Here is a 19,879-nt window from a genome sequence, read left to right on the forward strand (position 1 = left end):
CAGATACGGAGGCAGACACAGAACAGGAGCCTATGCCTGCCATCAGGAAGATGAAGCAAGGCTGCAGCATATCTCGTGTGCCAGCCCTCTTCCTGCTGGTGCTACACTGCAATGATAGCAAAGGACCACTCCTAGTAAAATAAAACACCACCCGAAAACCCACTCGGCGTCACAAGCTGACTACGCTGTCACACACTCCCTTGCCTGAGCAGTCAAACTCACCCGTGCCAGTGTGGGAGTGAATGACATCCCAGAGTGGATGTGGACAATCCACTTGGAGCTGGGATGAAGAAGACCCTGAAGGTGATCTCTTCCCTAAGATCCTGCCCTTACTTTTGTGATGCAAATGTTCTCCGAAAGGATGGGCTGCTGAGCACACCCCACGTGGCACAACCTTTAGAAAGTCACTTTGCTTTTCCAAACCTCCCCACGGGGAGGCCGGGAAGGGCTGACAGTCTTTGTGCAGCACTGTGAGGTTTGTTAATGAGAAGACAGGGCATTCCATGCACGGAAAGCGAGGTCGGACGTGACCAGAATAGGAGAGCCCCACGGGGAACTCGCAAGGATGAGATGCAGCTGCGCTCTTTAAAGTTGAGACTGAAGCTCAGACCCAGCACTGCTCTGCTCTTGAAGGAGATGAAGAGTGGCAGGGCAAGGGGGAGGCATTTTGGAGGAAGCAAAAAAAAAATTAATGAGCCAGCTAATGGTGAATTTTAAGGACCCACAGGAATTTCCCACCAACTCTAAGTGTGGGGAGGGTCATCTTTCTCTTTAACCACGTGTGTGCTTGGGTAATTACAGGGTGATAACATAGATCATTCCAGTTTTTCACTTCTGATCATGGTGATTCCCAGCCTTTGTGCTCCTGCTCATCTTGAAACTGCCCATTCCCTCAGAGGCAGCTGTATTTCCCTACCTGCCCCATTGCTCCCCAAGGTGCCAGACCACGTTATCACTTGTTTTCTCGCAGAGAAGAAAGGTATTTTCTTCCTGAAAAACACTTTCTTCATTAAGACTCTTTCACACAAGAGTGAAAAAGGACTGTCAGTTGTAAATCATCAGCCTAAGCCATACGACCCATGCAGGTTCCTTAATAAATGTGGGGACTAGAATTGCATCCACCCCAAATCTGGGCTGGGCTATGAGAGCTGCATATGTGATTATCTGTACTGCCTTTGATGACAGGACGCAGCTGGTGGGCTGGAAAACTGGCTTTCAACTCCCACTCTTGACAAAGTTACCAACTGGAAACAGAAGGGTTCTGATCAGAGAGGAACAAAGAGAGTTGCTGCCTCATTATAACAGTAAATCATTTGTTTTTCCCTTTTCCTTGCCCCTAACTAACACAGCTGGTGACTCCACGTGGTTTTAGCTTTTAGGTTGGGTATTTTGTTCCACCTACAGCTAAATACATGTTCCTGTGGATAAAATTTAGCCTGAAACTCCCTCAGCACTTCAAAAGTGTTCAAAGAATCACGGAATGGTTTGGGTTGGAAGGGATCTTAAAGTCCATCTTGTTCCACCCATTGCCATGGGCACACCTTCCACTAGCCCAGGTTGCTCCAAGCCCTATCCAACCTGGCCTTGGACACTTCCAGGGATGGGGCAGCCACAGCTTCTCTGGGCAACCTGTGCCAGGGCCTCACCCCCCTCACAGGGAAGAATTTTTTCCCTAATACCCCATCTAACCTACTACCTCAGTTTGAAGCCATTCCTGCCATTCCATTCCACTCTGGAGTCTTTCTACTTCAACAAATGGTACCACTCCATCTCTTAGACCAGGAGTTGAGAAACCCCAGGAACATGACTATTAGGGTCCTGGATTCAGAGTGATGCTGAAGCACCTTTTGCTGAGCTGGAGACTCAGCAGACAGCTTGGTGTGCATCAGCTAAAGCTGTGTGAGATCTCTGCATGCAGCTCACCAGCAAAAGAACCTGCAGAGGAGGAGAAAAAAAGGGATAGTGGTGGAACATGTGAGTACATAGGAGCATCCCGCCCAAAATGCTGGTTATAACTCTTCAAATGAGGAGTCTTTATTAAAGCGGAGCTCGCACCCAAATGTCTTTGCTCTCTCCAGAAGCTGCAGCTCCCCTTAGTGTCCTTTCTCCTCCCCACAAGCTCCTTCAGGGCAGCAACGTGACTGAGCAGTCATGGTGAACCTGACTCCCAGAAACATTGCACAGGACAACATTGGCAAAGTCATTCCGACACATGGGTATGATCTGGAAAGCACACTAGGAAAATACCCCCTGGGGAGGGCTGTCCCACAAACCTCTGAACAGCACAGCTTTGATGGAGGAGCAGCCCAGTTTGGGAGGAGCAGACCTGGTTTCGAGGTTGCTCCAACCCTGTCCCAGTTTGCAGGAGGTGCTGAACACAACACGGAGGCCTGAACACATCCAGAAGTGAAACACACACTTTCCAAAGCAGGCAAGGACTTCAGTGAGACAGTTTGTTTGCTCAGGACTGCATGCCATGTCCTATCCCACAAGGAATGCATACACAAGCAATCAGATTCCAGGCACGAGCTCCCCGCTCAGCCCCCTCCTGCAGAGGTTTCCGTCTGCTCCACTCAAGAATCAAAACTTCCACGATGCAACTTATGAGCAGCTTTTTTCCAGATCATGCTCCTCACTTCCAGCATGGATCAGAAGGCAGCCTCCCCCAGGAATCTTGTCAGATTTAGGAAGCACAGATTTTTCCCTAAGAAGAACAGTTTTATTCATCACTGCAAAGGAGACAGATTGCCTGAATGTTTGTGGCCCAGGCAGTCCAACTACCATGAAACCTCCTGTTTCTCTTGGCATTAGAACAGGTATGTGATGACACTATCCACAAAAACATATCCATTACCTTCTGTTAACCTCAGATCAGGAATCTGACCCTTGGAAACACGAACACATACAAATCTTCCACAGAAAAAGACATCAACAAGACAAACATTCCTATCCCTGCAAAAGCCAGCAAGATCTTTTCTCTGTTGTGCCATCAGAAACCTGCTCCACCTGGGCAGTTGTGACAGTGCCATTATCAGCCAACACAGTACAAAGAGAGACTTTATTGAACCTGGCACAAAAGGCTGAGGATGCTCACCACATCCATCATGCATGTTTTCCACAATCCCTTCCCAGACAAGACTGGGAGACTGCCTGTTTTGGAACAGAGGTGGAAAATCCTCTGTTAAATGTGTGCAGGAACCTGCTGTGGGATGGACCAATGGCCCAAGAGACTGGGACAAAAGTGTAAATGACCAGAGCTTTGGAATATCAGAGTTTCTATTTCTTACCTCTTGCATCTTGCCTTTGGGAACAAGCAGACTTAAACGGATGGATTTTGAAATGAAACAAGTGAAATTCCACTCACTCACTGTTTCTTTTAGTGCTGACAGGCCTTTCATTCCTCAGATGACAAAGTAAGGTGGGAAGGAAGCAAAGTGGATCATTTATCAGCAAGCTGCTGCATTTTCTGCTTTCAACACAAATTCTCCCCCTGAGCTCACATTCCTTGCAGATAGCTATGGAACTTCAACAATCCCTTCCCAAAGCCACAGCCCTGCAGTGGCTGTCAACCTTCCAGCCTCTCCAGACACACAGTTTTCATCCAAGCTGACCTCCATCACCTCTTTAAACTGGGCTGAGTCTGGAGGGTGTGATCTGGGGGGGGGGAGATACACCTTCCCCCCCCTCAGTTCTGCCACAATGTCAGAGGACAGCACGGCAAATCTACTGCCCCAACAAGTGTCACAAAAGGGATCAAAAGTCCCCATATGCTAAATGCCACCCCCAGGGCTTTAAGAATGAGTCAGGAAAGGGCTGGAGGAACCACGTGCCCCCAGGAGAAGTTTTTCTAGTAGACTTGCCAGTAAGGAAACTAGTGGCAGAGTTGATTTGCACTCAGTGACTTGGAGAGCAGCACAAAACCCCTACCTGGGACTCCCCTTCTTCAGTGCTTCCCCCTCTGCCCTGAGGAAACCGCAGGGGCTCCCCCAGGCAGGACCCTCCAGATCAGAGTCTCACAACATAATTCACTGGTCACAGGTCCTGCCTGAGGACTGGCCCCAAACTCAGCTTCGATGGCCCCAACCGTGTCTCATCCTTTCTGTTGACAAATGAGTTTCACCTGAATGTTTGTCACGTAACCTGCAGCACCGAGAGTGGTGATTCAGGGACGACTCACTGACGGGGCAGGAAAGGAGACAGGGGTGCCAAAGGCTTCAGGCATGGTAAATAAAACCCCATGCAGAATCTCACCCCATTAAAATAAAGTTCATACAAAGAAAAGAACAGAAGTTGCTTTGTTTAGCCACATTCCCACCATGGGAGTTGCGCAGTGCCAGCTCCGTCTCCCTGCAAGGGCCCAGCAGGTCAGACTGTGTTTTGTTTACCTGGAATTCTTGGTCCTTCCTTTCTTGACTCTTGTGCTCCTCTGCCTCCTGGCAGGGCCTGGATTTCAGGGCAGCCTGTGGGAATGGCTACCTCTCAGACTCCTCAACAACTTGATTCCCATATCTGCCAGCAGCTCTGGAAGGCTCTAAGAAGGGGTCCAGCACCCACCATCCCATAAACAAACTTATAAACCTGCTTTATCAGCCCCACCAAACTCACGAAATCCTCCTGGCAACACCTACATTAAGGTCCAATCCCCCTGCAATCTGCTCTCCCATCCCCTACCATAATATGGGTTGGAATTTTAGCCCACATTTTTCTCCAGGGAACCAAAACAAGTTACAGGGTCCCCAAGGAGCCACTTCCAACTGCTGCTGAAAAAAATGCCAGAGTCCTTTACAAGCTGACCAGACACATAATATTAAGTGGAGGCTGCTCAGGAAAGTAAACTCCTTTAAACATATTAAGTTGACCTTGTAGTGTTCCGGTGCTTCCAGCAGCAATATGTCTCTCCAGGAAGGGAGAGACATGGAAGAAGGAATCTGTCTCCTGCTCCTCCTTCACATTTTGGCCCCTGTGAGCCAACCCTTGGCCAAATGACGCAGAGGGAAGTGCCTGCAGTAACTCAGAGCCTGCCTGGTGACACAAAGGCTCAGCACCAGGCACACTGGTTTCTCTGTCCATCAGACATGGGAAGCTCTCCATCTCTTCCAGCAGGAGAGTGGGAACAGTGAAGGATCTCAACATGTCCTGGACCCTTTGACTTTCTTCCTGTCTCCCATCTGCCTCTCCTTGTGCAGGCTCCATGCCTGTCACCTGCTTCCTGATTATTATGGGTCCAGTTTGTTCCCACACACCTCATTTGGGAAAGCGATTGCAGGAAGCCATAAGCAACGAGGTCACAGACTTTTGGGAGAGGAGGAAAACAGGAATAAAAAGATGAGGTGGAGGGGGAATAAATGGACATGAACTCACATGACCAGACACCAGCTGGCAGGATGGGATGATTAAATTATGTGTAACTGAGAATCCTTTGGGATCAAAGCATTTAATGACAGGGAGCTAAACCTCAGAAAGGAATCCTGCACAGACAGGATGATCAGCACTCCTTCCCTTCCCTGGAACAGGGCAAACAAACCCATTAGCACAAAGGTAAACAGTTTGGAGTGTGCTCTGCAGGATGTCAGGGCAGCAGGCCGAGCACTGCTGGGGGATCACAGAGCTCTGCTCTCATCAGCAGCTCCTTCTGCTCCAGTGAGATTAAATGACAATTTTCTACCAGACTGCCCAGCTCCCCAACTGTCCTTGTCAGATCTTGCTGCCTCAGTGGCCACAGGAGTCCCAGGCACCCAAAAATTAAACCTCAGAGCTTTACTGGGACCTGTGCCACAGTCTGCATGTCACCTCCTCCTTCCAGCTGCTGAACAGACTTGGAACCTGTGGCCACTCCACAGGACTCCTGGATGCAGGGTGGCACAGAGGCTACAAGTTTATCTGTGTTTAAAGGAAAAGGTCATGAGGGGGTCTGTTAATAGTTAACACCCCATATCTAGCTCTAGAAGTCCCTAAACCTCAGACAACTGGATGCTGGAAAATCTATTAGAGACAGATCTTTCTCTGCTCACCCTGTTAAGTATTTCTGCAGCATCTGTTCTTGGTCACTGCAGGAAGACAGGGAACTCTGGCTCTGATCCTGCACAACCCATCTGATGCTTTTATGGCTCCTGGACTGGAACTCCATAGCTCTCAAACTCAACACCTAAACTAAATCATCCCTGCTGAACAAGCAGACCATGCTCTTAAATCAGCAAGGTATCTATTTCAGTGGTAGGGGGGAAAAAAAACCCGACCACCTCTCAAAGGGATTTTGGGACGACCATTCTGTGTGCTGGCAGCCTAGAACACTCAGAATTCAGCCAGGGACACTGCATAGTCAGAAATCACAGAATTCCAGGTTGGTTTGGGTTTGGAAAGACCTTAAAGCCCACCTTGTTCCAAGCCCTTGCCATGGGCAGGGATACCTCCCACCTGACCAGGTTGCTCCACAGAGTCACCTGGTCTCACCTTACGAGCATTGGGTTGGGTTTTCTTATTTTGTTTTTAGTTTCCAGGCTCAGTTCAGGAGGACCAGAGCCAGGAAGCTTCATGTTCAAAGCCAGTGGCTCCACCATTGTCTTGGACTTCAAAGGATGGAGCAGGGGATGTTTATCTTCTTCCCTCTGAACTTTCCTTTTGCTTACCATGCTCTTAAACTCATCTTTGTGAGGCAGGACTAGAACTACATGCAGTACTATAAATCAAAGGATTATTTATAAGTCACAGTGTTCATGAATATCAGAATATTATAAATATAGAAGGAAATAGAAATATTCTCACAGCGTGACATTTTCAGTCCATTTCTGCTTTCCCCAAGTTAAAATAGAGTCAGATGCTTTTAAAATCACACGGGTTTATTGTGCTGTTCTCCAGTTAACATCACGTGGACTCTCAAATCTGCATCCTTAAAAGGATATTTTGATGACTAAAATCAGACCTCCCTTTTTGTCACTTCTAAAGGAAAATGTTGATTCGTGCTAAGAAAGGGACCAAATCCCTCAGGACAAAGGCTGCTGGGAAGCTGCACTGTGTCCCCTGCCCTATCTTCGGGCTCTCACCTTATTTCTGATCAGTTGTCCCAGCATCAGGAAAACTTTCCTCCTTCCTCCAAAGTTTCCCTGAGAAAGAGTAAGACCAAAATGTCATTATTTTCAAGGAAATGCCACCAGGTCCTGCTGTCCCCCTCTTCCCTTGGCCCTGCCACTAGCCTGTCCCACTTGGTGAGGCCCTTCAGCTCACTGAACCAGCACAAAACTGGAAAAAGAAGGAAAACTATAAATTATTATGTGTATTGTCATTTCCTACAAGGACAAAGCTGGGAGCAGCCAGGAAACCACCGAGCCCTCTGCAAAGAAAGCAAGCTGATGGGCAAAGACTCTGCCAGACTAATTGCTGCTGCTGTTCCTGCTGGAGGTATCCTGCCAGGCTGCCCAAGGAAATTCTGGAACACTGGAGAAAGTCGCCTTCACTAATGTTCTGAATTAATGTGCCAGAGAGGATTAATGTGCCTGAGGGGCCAAGGGGTATAGCCCCATAATGTGATGGGAAAACTATGGTTCCTGTGGTAGGGAACACTAAGAGCTTCTGTCTGGCTGGGAGAGCAAAGAAGAAACATTATTCCACAGAAATCTGTCCAACACAAGTCACGTGAAGTCAGAAATCAACCCTGAAGGCAACTTCTGATCTGGTGCAACAAGCCACCCAAGCACACCCACCCACGGAGATCTGTGTCTGTACAGAAACAATGAACACCTCAAACATCAATGTCTGCTCCCGGGATAGATCTTATCAGTTGGGTTCACTTCCCACATGGGAAGGGCTCCAGCATCAGTGTGAAAGCAGAGGAAGATGGAGTTGGGTGATCATGGAGGTTGAGGTACAGCGAAAGCCATCCGGCAGATTCCTCTCTGTCTCCATTTCACCCTTTTGCTGGAAAATTAACCTCCTTCCAGCACTGTTTTGCTCCTCACAGAGACAGTCACCTCAAAATGAAGGAGACGAAGTGAAACAGCCCTCAAGTTGGCCAAAGTGAAAAAGCAGAGAGCATATGGTGCAGAGCCCAGATCCCATCCAAACTCCCACCCCCTCCAGGTGTCCACAGTGATGGTCAAGGCACGAGAATGAATAACAAGATTATGGAAAACACAGGAGGGAAAACAGCTGCTCCCATCCCTGCTGTAAACACCCACTGTTACTGCTTCCCTTGTCAGCTCCTCTACAGGCAAAGAGGGAACCGAAACAAAAGTTTCTCTTTGATGTCAGAAACAGGAGGTCCCTGCTTACGTTGGGGAACTGTGGTTTGACCTCCACATTTTCCCAGGGTTAGCCAAGCACTTCCCAGTCTGCTCCCAGTGAAGTGTCAGGCCACAGATGCTTGGCTGGCAAATGGAGGGTGGTGGAGGTTGGGCATGCAGGCAGGATACAGATAAACTGAGATCCAACCAAAACAGATTCATCTTTAACCCAAAAACATCCTTTTAAGGAGAAACCAGGGGTGGGGCAGGAGGAGGGGAACATGTCAGGGCAGCGGCACCAAGGATGGACCACAAGGACTGGGTAGGTGGGAGACAGCACATTGCAGTTTGCTCCCAAAGAGCAGAATCTGTTGTGGTCAGCCACTGACAATTTAGTTTATCTCATTCCAACCCCTGCCCTGGGCAGGGACACCTTTTACTAGTCCAGGTTGCTCCAAGCCCCATCCGACCCGGCTCTGAACACTTCCAGGGATGGGGCAGCCACAGCTCCTCTGAGCAACCTGTGCCAGGGCCTCACCACCCTCACAGGGTAGAATTCTTCCCTAATACCCAATCCAAACCTACACTCTTGTAGTTTAAAGCCATCCTCCCTTGTCCTATCACTCCATGCCCTTGTAAAGCCTCGTAAGGATCACATTCATCTCCCAGCATCACTTCCATCTCCCAGCTGGTAGCAGGAGCCACTCAGCCTCTGGAGCAGGTGGGGAGGCAGCGCTCACCTGGCTGCTGCAGAGCCACTTTTAAGTCACTTTGAGCTTCCACCCTCCCACAAGAGCTCCTGCAGCAACGTTCCCCCTTCCTCCCCCTCCATCAGCAGCCTTGCAGGTGCCAGGCAGAGCCTCTCTTCCCATCCCTGCAGCTCTAAATTTGCCTGGTTGCTGAGCACGTCTATTCCAGGCAGCCGAAGGCAGGCGAGGCGAGGGAAGCGAAGCGCACGCAGCAGTCGTGTCGTGAGTGGCAGCGCTGCCAAGTTCTCCTCTGATACAGCCAGTTCAGGCAGGGAATGTGTTTGAGCTGCTGCTCCAAGCCAAGTAATGCCATTTGTGAAAGGAATCGGAAAAAAGTTGTTTCCATCCCAAATATCCAGGCAGTTCTCAGTTACATGGGGACATGGGGAAGCAGAAATAGCCATTACAGCAGAAAAAACTACTTGGTAACAAATGTGGATCAACAAAGGGATCAAATTTTAAGAGTGAGGTCAGGACATGAAAAAAAAATACCATTTTGGGACACCAATAAACACTGAGAATTGACATAGTACAGGAAAACAAACTGGTCACTCTGGTCTCACAGCAAGCCCTGCTTGCCCCGAGCAGACCCAGGAGAGCCTGCAAATGCTTCTCAGCTTTGGGCAGGAGCATCTGTGATACGGCTAATCCGCAGTTATCCCAGGAGGATTGGGGGCTGACAGCAGGGCTTGTCTCCCCAGTGGGGAGGGGTGGGAGGATGCTCTGCATATGCTATTTCCTCCCCCAGCAAAGCCAGGAGCGAAGGCACCAGAGATGGGAACGGATTAATCAGTTTTCTTACACATGAAATCCCAGCCACCATTTAGACTGGGCTTCCAGAGTTCATATTGAGGGCAGGAACCTGGAAGGGTGTATAGTCAGGAAAGCCATTTATGTCCATCACATCTTATCTCCTACATATTGAAACATAAAAACAGTCCCTCCCTCCCAAGAGTCTTAATCCTCTAGACAGGATTAAAGCCTATCAGTCAAGAGCTACCCCGGAGAGAACAATCCCACATTTGCTGGGTGATAGCTGAGATGGTATCAGTAAGGATCAGAGAGCTTGGAGAGGAATTAGAGGGGAGCACAGCAGCCTGAAGGTAAAGTAGGAGAGTATTTTCTGCTCTTAGCATGCACAGTGGCATTTCAGGCAAACCCGCTCCCAGTTCCCATTTTCATGCCTCGTTAATCTCAATGGTACAATCAGAGTGATGCCAGGCCCAGCTCCATGTGTCTGGTTTCTCTCAGCTCCTACTGATTGTAATTACAGGCAAATAGATTTAATTGGCTTTCCACCCCAGGTCCTGGGCACCTTGTGGCCCCCTGGATTAGAAGACACTTTGGCAAACACTGGCTGCAGCCAGACTGGGCTGTATCAGTGGCATTTCTCCACCTCTCACTCTGGCAACGGCCTCAACCCTTGTGCTTGTCATTCTTTTGTTACTGTCACTTCGTGGTGGCCATGAACTCCTGGACCCTCATCCTTGTCAGCTTGCATGGGAGTGCCCTCTGCTGAAACAACAGCCTCCTACAGAGGCAAAGCTCTTCCTCCAGTTCCCTTCACGCCATTAGCACGTCGCCTCAGAGATCTGGAACACAACCCAGGACAGATCACAACCCAGACAGCAGGCAAGGGAACACAGCCCATTTAATACAGAGAGAGCACAGAAAGGTGGACTGAGGCATATCAGGTGGGCAGGAATGAAACAACAGGCAGGACAATGTGTAGACAGACCAAAGATTGCAGAACTGAAGGGGTCACATCTCTCCAACACAAAGCCACCTCTTCCTTTCTCCGTGCTGGACAAAGTCCTGAGGTCTTGTCTCTGGAGGGTAGAAGGAGGTTGGAGAGAGTATCTGAAGCTGGAGGAGCTGCCCTCAGCATGCTCAGTGCTCCCAACAGGAGAGCAAGGAGAGGGGCAGCCACTCCAGCTGGTCCATGCTGGAGAGAGGAACCCCAGTGCAAAGAATGTCACGAATGTCACGGCTGCCTCAGTGCAACTCACCAGCCCAGCCAAAAATTTAGGGAGCCCCACCAGCAAAGATGAGCTCCAGGGCAGCCTGAATGTCCCCCCCAGTGGCCTGCAGGGCTCGGAGACTTAGTTCATCATCGTGTATTCCCATGTCTCGCAGCTGCTGGAGCTGTGGCTGCCACTGGCTCTACACACAGGAAAGAAAAGGAGTTAAGGTGGGTGTGAGAGTCCAAGCAGGGAAAAAAAGTCTTCTCCACAGCCCACTCTTCCGTGCTGCATTTTCCCTCCTCCTCTAGCTCACAACCACAATGCTAAGTGTGCAAACAGATCCTGAAAGCTCAAATTCTTCCTGCAAACTCCCCAAAATCCACTATCCCACCATCCCATTTCCAACCAGTACTTTTATAGTGGTCTCTCATGCCCCCTCCAGCTTAATGTCCTGCCACAGGAGGTGGCTGGAAGAACCATCTCCATGCTGTAACAGTGGGATATGGGATTCTACGGGCTCCTGAAGGAAGAGGCTGTGACACTGACCTGCAGACTGGGCTGCCCTGAGGCCTGCAAGGCATGTTGTAAGGCCTGGCTGAACAGGTCATTGGTGATGGGTGTTCCTGACTGGACACTGGATGACATCGGGGATGTCCCAGAGGAATGACCCTAGGAGGAAATAAAGTTGTACACCAATCAGGAGAACACTCAGAGGAACCAGAGCCAGCACAGAGCAACACCTGCAGCACCCCTCCACCCTCAACCTCATATGGAAGAGAACTCAGCCACGAGGAAACGAAGAAGCCAGGTGTCCCAGACCTGAGCCGGGCTTGTGGCTGTTGTTACCTGGGTGCCAGGGGTGGGACCGTATCCATGAGGAATTAAAGCAGCCAGGTGTCCCCGAGCTGAGCACTGTTACCTGGGTGCCAGGGGTGGGTGTGTGGGAGCTGCTCTCCGGGGTGCTGGCCAGTGCCAGCGCGGTCGCCAGCTCGCTCTGGGTGATGGGCCGGGGTCCCGCAGCCCCCGTGTAGCCCAGGGAAGCCGGGCGGGAGCTGGAAGTGCTGCTGGATGGTGTGGACCTGGTGCTCTGCATGGAGGAAAAAAAAAAAAAACAAAAAACACACCTCTGATGTTGTTGTTCGTGTCTCAGTAAAACCCGGCTCACCTGTGCATTCCCACAGATCCCTTTCCTAAAACACTCAAACCTCACCAGTGTGGAACTTTTTAGAAGTGACAGGGTGGGATGTGCTTTTTTCCACAAACTCAGCTATGGAAACTGGCTGTAAACCTTTTAATATGTCATTCACCAGCCTAAAACCACAGTGTTATTAGCCTGTAACAAAACAATTCATTCTGGAAAGGCACTTCTTTGGCCTAAATATCCAGTTTCTCTTAAAAAACACTTTGTCCTTTGGAGAGGAAGACTGCAGAAGGGCAGGGAGCAACATTCCCACGCTTCTCATCCATACACAGCTATCCCTGCATCCATTTGGCTATGAAGGTGTTTCCTCTGAGGACATGTGCTGTTTCATTCTTATGTTGTGTGTTCAGCACTCACGAAAATCCTCTCCTGAACAGCATCCAAGCATACCACAATCAATATGTTTGTCTCCACAATACCCTCAGGAGCCAGAGCAGCTCATGCTGTTTATCAGACAGGAAGAGTAAAGCTTTGGAGTCTCAGGGCTACAAGCTAAACCCATACTGAAAGCCCACAACAGATGTTCCACCCAAAGTGACCGCTTACCTGGTGGAAATCATCTTCATCATCAGAGAGACCTTCAAAGAGAAAGCCACCTGCAACCAGGAAGGAGAATAAATGGTAGGAATTAGGTACCAGATGAGAATCCCATGGAGTTAGGAGAGAGACCTCAGCACCAAGAAGTTCATGTGCACTGGGAGACAGGTCAGGCCCATTCTCTGGGCACTGCAGAGGCCACGGCCAACACTGAGCACACACACAGGGCTGGAAGAGGCCCCGAGGACAAAGTGCCCCAGGTGAGTCTCATCCAGTCCAAAATCTATCAAACCACAGGAAGTGTTTCCAGCTCAGGAACCCAAACCTCTTGTCCTTCCAAACTGGGGGTGACTGTGTCAGTACAGCACAGATGGGGACTGCCCATCCCTGGAAGTGTCCAAGGCCAGTTTGGACGGGGCTTGGACAACCTGGTCCAGTGGAAGGTGTCCCTGCACATGGCAGGGGGGTGGAACTCAATCACCTTTAATTACCCTTCCAACCCAAACCAGTCTGTGATTCCATGATTTTACACTGGCCTGCAAATTCTGCAGCACATCATTCCTGCAGGCTCTCCATCACCTGTGTGGTTGAACGTACCTGGCATGTCCCGGTAGGAGCCAGAGGACATGGCTCGGGAGGATGTCTCCGGGGCTGGGAGCGGGGTGCTGCCAGCCACTGAGTGCAGGACAAGGACAATGGCATTCACAAGGGCAGGGTGAGCTGGGATCAGCCTGGAGAGAAACAGGGGAAGAATGAATCACGTACACAGGGAAACTAAGAAATCAGCCCTTTAAAGCTTAGGGCACAGCCATCCCCACTGGCTGCACCAACACCGCTGGTGTCCAGCACAAACACCTCCAGGCAGCTGAGTCTCCTTTTTGATCCCATGTTGACCTTTCCATGGTTCACATCTCCCACATACTCTCATGGGAGCAACTTTGGTGTGAGCAACCAGATCCAGATCTGAACTCATGATCTGGAGACAATGATGGCCCTGGCTCCTACTAACTATCTTTGGTTTAATCCAAATGGTACACCTCTCTTTCCTGCTGCTGAGGGAGAAGTATCCTGGCCTGAATCCTGGTGTATCCATACTGGCAGGCAGGAGCAGAGCCCTCTCTCCAGCCCCAGAGAGAAGCAGTTGATACACAGTGAGACAAAAGCACTGCTAAGTCACTGCCCAAGCTCACGTGAACTTACGTGTCCAACATGTTGGGGTCTGCAAACACTGAAAAGAGATCCTTGTCCTGCAGGACTCCTGGAAGGGACCAGGAAACATGATGGGACAGGATACAAGAAACAGGAGACACTCAAACAAAAGCCATTTTGTTTTTCAGGAACTGAGTCACAAGCAAACACATAAATACTCTTATTATTGTTCTCTCTCAAGCCTTTCATGTCTTCCTGGAGAGACTTTTGACTACAGCCACACATCCAAGGGATGGGGCCTTCCCAGCAGATCCCATGGGTTCTCCACCTTAAGGGCAGAATCCAATCTGACCCCCAGCTCACTCCAGCCAGGCTGTGATTGCATCCCAAATTCTATCTGCCTCAGACTAGTATTATCCTGGGTCAGAACAAGCGAGCTAAATTTAATGGACATTTTGGTAACACTCTGCAGCAAGGAGAAAGCATTCATCCCTACTGTTCCCTAATCCTTCTGAAGCCAACACCCATCCCCAAACATTCCCAATGGAGCACAACTTTGACACCTGAGCAGTCACTGACTCTTATGCTCCACAAAGGGATAAAAAAGGTCAGTTTTCCGAGACAAGGGCAACACTCCCTTCCCCCCCATCAGGAATTATATCCACATTCGGCTTTCTCTCTCCCTTCCCCCTATTAGGAATTAAACCTTTATTTGGCTTTCCTCAGATCCTCTGGACCACATCTAGACTCACCCAAAGCAACAGGGTCGCTGCTGAGGCCAGGAGTAGCTACAATGATCTGATCCAGCGACTCCTTATTTCCCAGCATTTTGAAGACCTGCCAGGGAAACCAGAGCAGACCAGCAGCATCACCCAACAAGGCTCCACTGTGGGATTCTCCTCACAGGGAGGGGACAGCCAAAAATCACCCCAAAAGCACAGGAGGAAGCCCCACTCACTGCATCTCTGTAGGCAGGGCTGCTGTGCAGAGCAGTGTGCAGAACACGGAATTCCCGGACTGCTGCCACCTTATCCACAGGCTCTGAGGAAAGGAAAACAACAGAACAAAACACAATCTCCCTCTGTTAGCTTTAACAGCCATTTTACATCCCACTGGGACTTCCATGATGCAATTCTTTAATATCCTTGGGTTAAGTTTGTGTCTTGGTACAGTTACACAGAGTAACACCTTACTGCACTGTCAGGTAATAAAAATATACAGAAATATCTTCCTACATGTACCAAAGGAGTTCTATTAAAGACATAACAAGTCTAAACCACTCCAGTTCATTCTACAGTCAGGAAGAGCAGGAGCACACACAAGCCTGCTCATCCCTGGAGCTGAGGAACCAGCTTTGCTCCAGATTGTCTTGCAAAATTCAGGCTGTTAAGGAAGGGATAGTCCCTCTCCACACTGCATGGCTCATTCCTTAACTCTTCTGTCAGCAAGAAAATTAACACCCATTTCCTGCTGTTAGAGGTGGGGAGCTCCCAAACAAACGGATTAATTCCGCCTGGAAACCTCAGGAATGAAACAAGAGAAGCTGTTCCTCAGTCCCTTAAAAACATACCCCAAAGAGATCCAAAGGGTAACCCCCCCCCCCCAGTCTGCTCCTCACCCGGTTTCTGATCAGGCTCGGGCCAGGACTTGCGCAGGACATGGACGGTGGAGCCGGACTGGATGCCATAAAAATCCAGGGTCTGGTCATCCCTCAGCTTCCGGCCACAGTAGATCAGGTCTAGGGGGAGAAACACCCAAAGATAAACATCTGTGACCCCCTCAGAAAGGGCTGAGGGTCTAAGTGTGACTTAGAGCTCTGGGGGTTATTGCTGCAGCTGCTCCATCTGGCCAGGGAACAACATAGGGAAGCTGTGGAGCTGAGGTTCAGGGAGGAAATCATGGAGTTGATACACAGAACGTGACTTTGCCACCTCCCCCTAGAAGAGCCAACCTCTCTCACAGTTCTCATGAGAGATCTCACCAGGACACAGAGGTGTTTGGAAGCCCAAAGACTCCTTAACGAGGGCACTGACACCACTGGAGCTCTGCGATCCCAAGAAAGTAGGGAATATTCTATCCAAACCACATGGTATCAGATTTCTGTGTGCAGCAGAGCCCCTGCAGCACACTCTGAGTCCTCACCCCGCGTTATCCGGCGGTGCTGAGCCCTCCCACCACCACCACCAGCAGGATGTTGTGTCCCAGCCGCAGCGAGGACGGGAAAAGGGTGTCCTCAAGTGGCAGGACTGCGACAGGATCCAGGCGGGCACCCACCGATGAGCTCGGGGTCCGGGATGGACTCCTGCAGCTTCCCGGTGATGAGCTGCTTGAGGTGGGAGATGCTGCACCCGCCCAGCGGGCACTCGCCCAGCTCCGCCTCCGGGAGGTGCAGGATGGATTTGGGAGCCAGCGGCTGCTCCGCCAGCTTCACGGCGATGTGCCACTCGGGCAGGGACATGGCAGCCTCTCCCTGAGCGCGGCCAAGCCGGACTGGGACCTGCAGAGCTCTGGAACGGGGGAAAGTGGACCCCAGTGAGACCCCCCCATCACCCAACAAACCCCTGAGACAGTCGCGGGAAGCCGTGCCAGCCCCCCCCGCCCCCGCGGCGTAACCAGAACCCGCCGGCCCTCAGGAGGGGTCCCAGCAGTGCCAGCCCCAGACCGACCCTCCTCAGGGGTCCCGGCCGTGCCCCCCCACACCCCTCAGCTCGGGGGGTCCGGCCGTTCGCCCCCCCCCGCCCAGGCCAGCGCTACCGCAGCCCCGCCTACCAGAACCGGAAGTGCCCGCGGGCCGCGCGGTGCGCGCTGGGAAGTGGAGTCCGCCAGAGTACGTGGGAACGCCCTCTGGCGGAGACGCTGCTGATTGGCTGGCGTGGCTATGACGAGCCAATAGGAGGGTGGCCGAAGGTTTAAAAGGAGGAGCGCGGGCGGCGGTGCGCCCGGCACGGCGCGGTCACCTTTAATTAACCACATCTCATTAATTAAGCGCCTGCCATCCCTCCTGCGTGGATGAGGAGCTCCTGCAGATACGCCCCGAACGCAGCAGGGACGGGCTTCCCCAAGCTGAGCGCTCTTCAGCATTATCTGCTGCCCCATCTCCTCATCCTCTCCCAAAAAAGGAGAGGCCACTGCTTCAGCCACCAAATCCTCTGCCAAGGCTCCAACTTTTTCTGACAAGAAGAGCTGTTTGTGTTCTAAAAAAAGCCAAGTTACCATGAAAGTCCAGCCAGGCTGCAAGAGCCACATTCCAGGCACGCTTTCCTCCCTAACAGCTCTTAAAATGGTCCGAGCAGCACCAGGGGCTGTGACAGGATTTAAAGAGAATTTAGAAAACAAAATTTGGGTAAGTTTTAGCTACAGGCCAGGTTCGAGTCCAAAATCTACCACACAATAATTCAAGGGGACAGAGAACCCACCCTGAAATAAAGCAAAATCAGCTCTTCTAGTGTTTAAACCTTGGAAGTTTATTTGTTTTCCTACAAAGGAACCTAAAGGTGACAAACCTAAAGGTGACAAACCTAAGTTTAGTGTCATCCTATCCGCGTTACACAGGGAAAGTGAACAACCCTCCACCTGCTTCCAAGCCCCAGAGAGCCACGAGGAAGAGGAGCAGGAGCCACAGGAGAACTACAGCCTAACGGGCCATTAAACTGCACATCACTAATTGGTACCTCAACAATTAAAATGTGGGATAAGGAACAGTGGGACAATTCTGGTCCAACATGGAAGGAGGTCATCCCAGCAGGGACAGCCCAGGGTGGCTGCCAGCAGCCCCTCTAGAAGCACTTGCGATGGACGATAGAGGGGCCGGACTCATCGTACTCCTGCTTGCTGATCCACATCTGCTGGAAGGTGGAGAGGGAGGCCAGGATAGAGCCACCAATCCACACGGAATATTTGCGCTCCGGCGGGGCGATGATCTTGATCTTCATGGTGCTGGGGGCCAGCGCCGTAATCTCCTTCTGCATCCGGTCAGCGATCCCGGGATACATGGTGGTGCCCCCAGACAGCACGGTGTTGGCGTACAGATCCTTCCGGATGTCCACGTCGCACTTCATGATGGAGTTGAAGGTGGTCTCGTGGATGCCACAGGACTCCATGCCCAGGAAGGAAGGCTGGAATATGGACTCGGGGCAGCGGAAGCGCTCGTTGCCGATGGTGATGACCTGCCCGTCAGGCAGCTCGTAGCTCTTCTCCAGCGAGGAGGAGGAGGCGGCCGTGGCCATCTCCTGCTCGAAGTCCAGCGCCACGTAGCAGAGCTTCTCCTTGATGTCCCGCACGATCTCCCGCTCGGCCGTGGTGGTGAAGCTGTAGCCCCGCTCCGTCAGGATCTTCATGAGGTAGTCGGTGAGGTCACGGCCGGCCAGGTCCAGGCGCAGGATGGCGTGGGGCAGAGCGTAGCCCTCGTAGATGGGCACCGTGTGGGTGACGCCGTCCCCGGAGTCCATCACGATGCCGGTGGTGCGGCCAGAGGCATAGAGGGACAGCACGGCCTGGATGGCCACATACATGGCTGGGGTGTTGAAGGTCTCAAACATGATCTGGGTCATCTTCTCCCGGTTGGCCTTGGGGTTGAGGGGGGCCTCGGTGAGCAGCACCGGGTGCTCCTCGGGGGCCACGCGCAGCTCGTTGTAGAAGGTGTGGTGCCAGATCTTCTCCATGTCGTCCCAGTTGGTGACGATGCCGTGCTCGATGGGGTACTTGAGCGTGAGGATGCCCCTCTTGCTCTGCGCCTCGTCCCCCACATAGCTGTCCTTCTGCCCCATGCCCACCATGACACCCTGGTGCCGGGGCCGCCCCACGATGGAGGGGAACACAGCACGAGGTGCGTCATCCCCCGCGAACCCAGCCTTGCACATGCCCGAGCCGTTGTCCACCACGAGGGCAGCAATCTCCTCGTCCGCCATCCCGACCGGCCTGCGGGCAGGAAGGACAGGGAGCCATCAGTTGCTGCCCAGAGGGGACAGAGCAGGGACAGCACAGAGCCCTGAAGTGTCCCCTGGTGCTGAAGGGGTTTAATACAGCAGGGAGCCCCAAGAGCAGGGCTGAAGGAGCCCCCTTCTGACATGAGGCGGAATATGGAGGGCTCTTGTAAATTAGGCTCTGAGGGGTCTGTGGAGCAATGTAGGAAGATGCCTATTTTATCTATTTCTTCCCTCAAAATACACATACATATGTGTCTGAGAAGACAAGCACAGGTCTAGTGGGAGGTGTCCCAACCCACGGCAAGGGGTTGGAACGGGATCAGCTTTGAGGTCCCTTCCAACCCAAACCATCCCAGGATTCTATGATTCCTGTTCCTTCCCCAGGGGTCAAAGTGGACCATCGGGGACCCCCCACACACCTACACACACACCTTTACCACAGACCTGAGGAAGCAAAGATCCCCAACATAAAGCCCTCCCCTTCCTACTCTCCCAGGCCCCATACATGGAGGGGCCCCTAAAAACCCCCTCGAGGGCCCAGACAGAAGTGGGAGGACCCCAAAGCCCCCTCCTCGAGGGCCCAAACGAACACTGAGCCCTCCAAGGACCCCACCGGGCGACCTCAACCCCCTCGAGGGCCCGGGCAGATGCAAGGGACCCCTAACCCGGCCCGATCAGAGGACTAATCCCATCCTCAGGGCCCGAACGGATATGGGGACCCCTAATCTCCCATGAGGGCCCCAGTGGGGACACCAACCCCACCCTGAGGGCCCCAAGAGACACGCCGGGATCCCTAAGCCCCGCAAGGGATCCTTCAGACCCCTCTGAAAGCCCAAACAGACACAAGGAGAGCCCTAACCCTCCCTAAGAGGAGGATCCTTAGAACCCTCCTCGAAGGACCAAACAGATATGGAGCCCCCGCCCAGACACGGGACTCCCGGGGCCCCGCTCACCCTCTCGCTCTCCCTCCGCCCCGCCCTCGAACCCACGGCGCCTCCTCAGCGACTGCCCGCACTGGCACCGTGCGCGCGCCTTTATAGCCGCCGGAACCGGAAGCCGACCGGCGCTGCGCTGTTTTATTGGCTCCCGTTCGGCCCCCTCCGCTCCCGGAAGCGGGGTGGGCGCTTCTGCCGCCGCG

The 19,879-nt window shown here is 52.0% G+C and overlaps 3 protein-coding genes across 5 annotated transcripts in view; 1 reads left to right on the forward strand and 2 right to left on the reverse strand.

Moving 5' to 3' along the window:
• Positions 1-10,593: 10,593 nt before the first annotated feature.
• On the reverse strand, positions 10,594-16,337 carry UBL7 (ubiquitin like 7). Its single transcript, XM_027712154.2, has 11 exons — positions 16,091-16,337; positions 15,435-15,554; positions 14,775-14,857; positions 14,569-14,653; positions 13,868-13,925; positions 13,265-13,398; positions 12,677-12,726; positions 11,849-12,016; positions 11,476-11,598; positions 10,975-11,128; positions 10,594-10,794 (listed from the first exon to the last, which is right to left on the reverse strand). Exons 1-10 carry the CDS (start codon positions 16,272-16,274, stop codon positions 10,991-10,993), a joined length of 1,143 nt encoding a protein of 380 aa, XP_027567955.1. The 5' UTR covers positions 16,275-16,337; the 3' UTR covers positions 10,594-10,794; positions 10,975-10,990.
• Positions 16,338-17,256: 919 nt separating this feature from the next.
• On the reverse strand, positions 17,257-19,803 carry LOC113983228 (actin, cytoplasmic type 5). Of its 2 annotated transcripts, none has more exons than XM_027712159.1 (2): positions 19,695-19,803; positions 17,257-18,733 (listed from the first exon to the last, which is right to left on the reverse strand). In XM_027712159.1, the coding sequence occupies exon 2, from the start codon at positions 18,721-18,723 to the stop codon at positions 17,593-17,595; it is 1,131 nt and encodes a 376-aa protein (XP_027567960.1). In that variant the 5' UTR covers positions 18,724-18,733; positions 19,695-19,803; the 3' UTR covers positions 17,257-17,592. The 2 variants fall into 2 exon arrangements, with proteins under 2 accessions (XP_027567960.1, XP_039235188.1); XM_039379254.1 differs by lacking the exon at positions 19,695-19,803 and adding an exon at positions 19,601-19,686.
• The window catches only part of ARID3B (AT-rich interaction domain 3B), a 32,398-nt gene continuing 32,133 nt past the window's right edge, over positions 19,615-19,879 (forward strand). For both annotated transcript variants that reach the window (XM_039379250.1, XM_039379251.1), the window contains exon 1: positions 19,615-19,858. In XM_039379250.1, coding sequence (XP_039235184.1) covers positions 19,651-19,858 — 208 coding nt within the window. In that variant the 5' untranslated portion in view covers positions 19,615-19,650. The remainder of the gene's footprint in view (positions 19,859-19,879) is intronic.

Source organism: Pipra filicauda, unplaced genomic scaffold, assembly GCF_003945595.2.
Source record: "Pipra filicauda isolate LSUMZ 115617 unplaced genomic scaffold, ASM394559v2 scaffold161_size1661140_pilon, whole genome shotgun sequence".
Lineage (NCBI taxonomy): Eukaryota > Metazoa > Chordata > Aves > Passeriformes > Pipridae > Pipra > Pipra filicauda.

What these genes read in the sequence shown, in the direction of transcription:
- UBL7 (XM_027712154.2), bottom strand. Translation starts at nt 16,274, where the DNA reads ATGTCCCTGCCCGAGTGGCACATCGCCGTGAAGCTGGCGGAGCAGCCG. An exon ending in CGAGCCTGATCAGAAACCGG is followed by an intron (nt 14,858 to 15,434) that starts GTGAGGAGCAGA and finishes TCCTTTCCTCAG; the next exon opens with AGCCTGTGGATAAGGTGGCA. An exon ending in CAGCGACCCTGTTGCTTTGG is followed by an intron (nt 13,926 to 14,568) that starts GTGAGTCTAGAT and finishes GGTCCCTTCCAG; the next exon opens with GAGTCCTGCAGGACAAGGAT.
- LOC113983228 (XM_027712159.1), bottom strand. Translation starts at nt 18,723, where the DNA reads ATGGCGGACGAGGAGATTGCTGCCCTCGTGGTGGACAACGGCTCGGGC.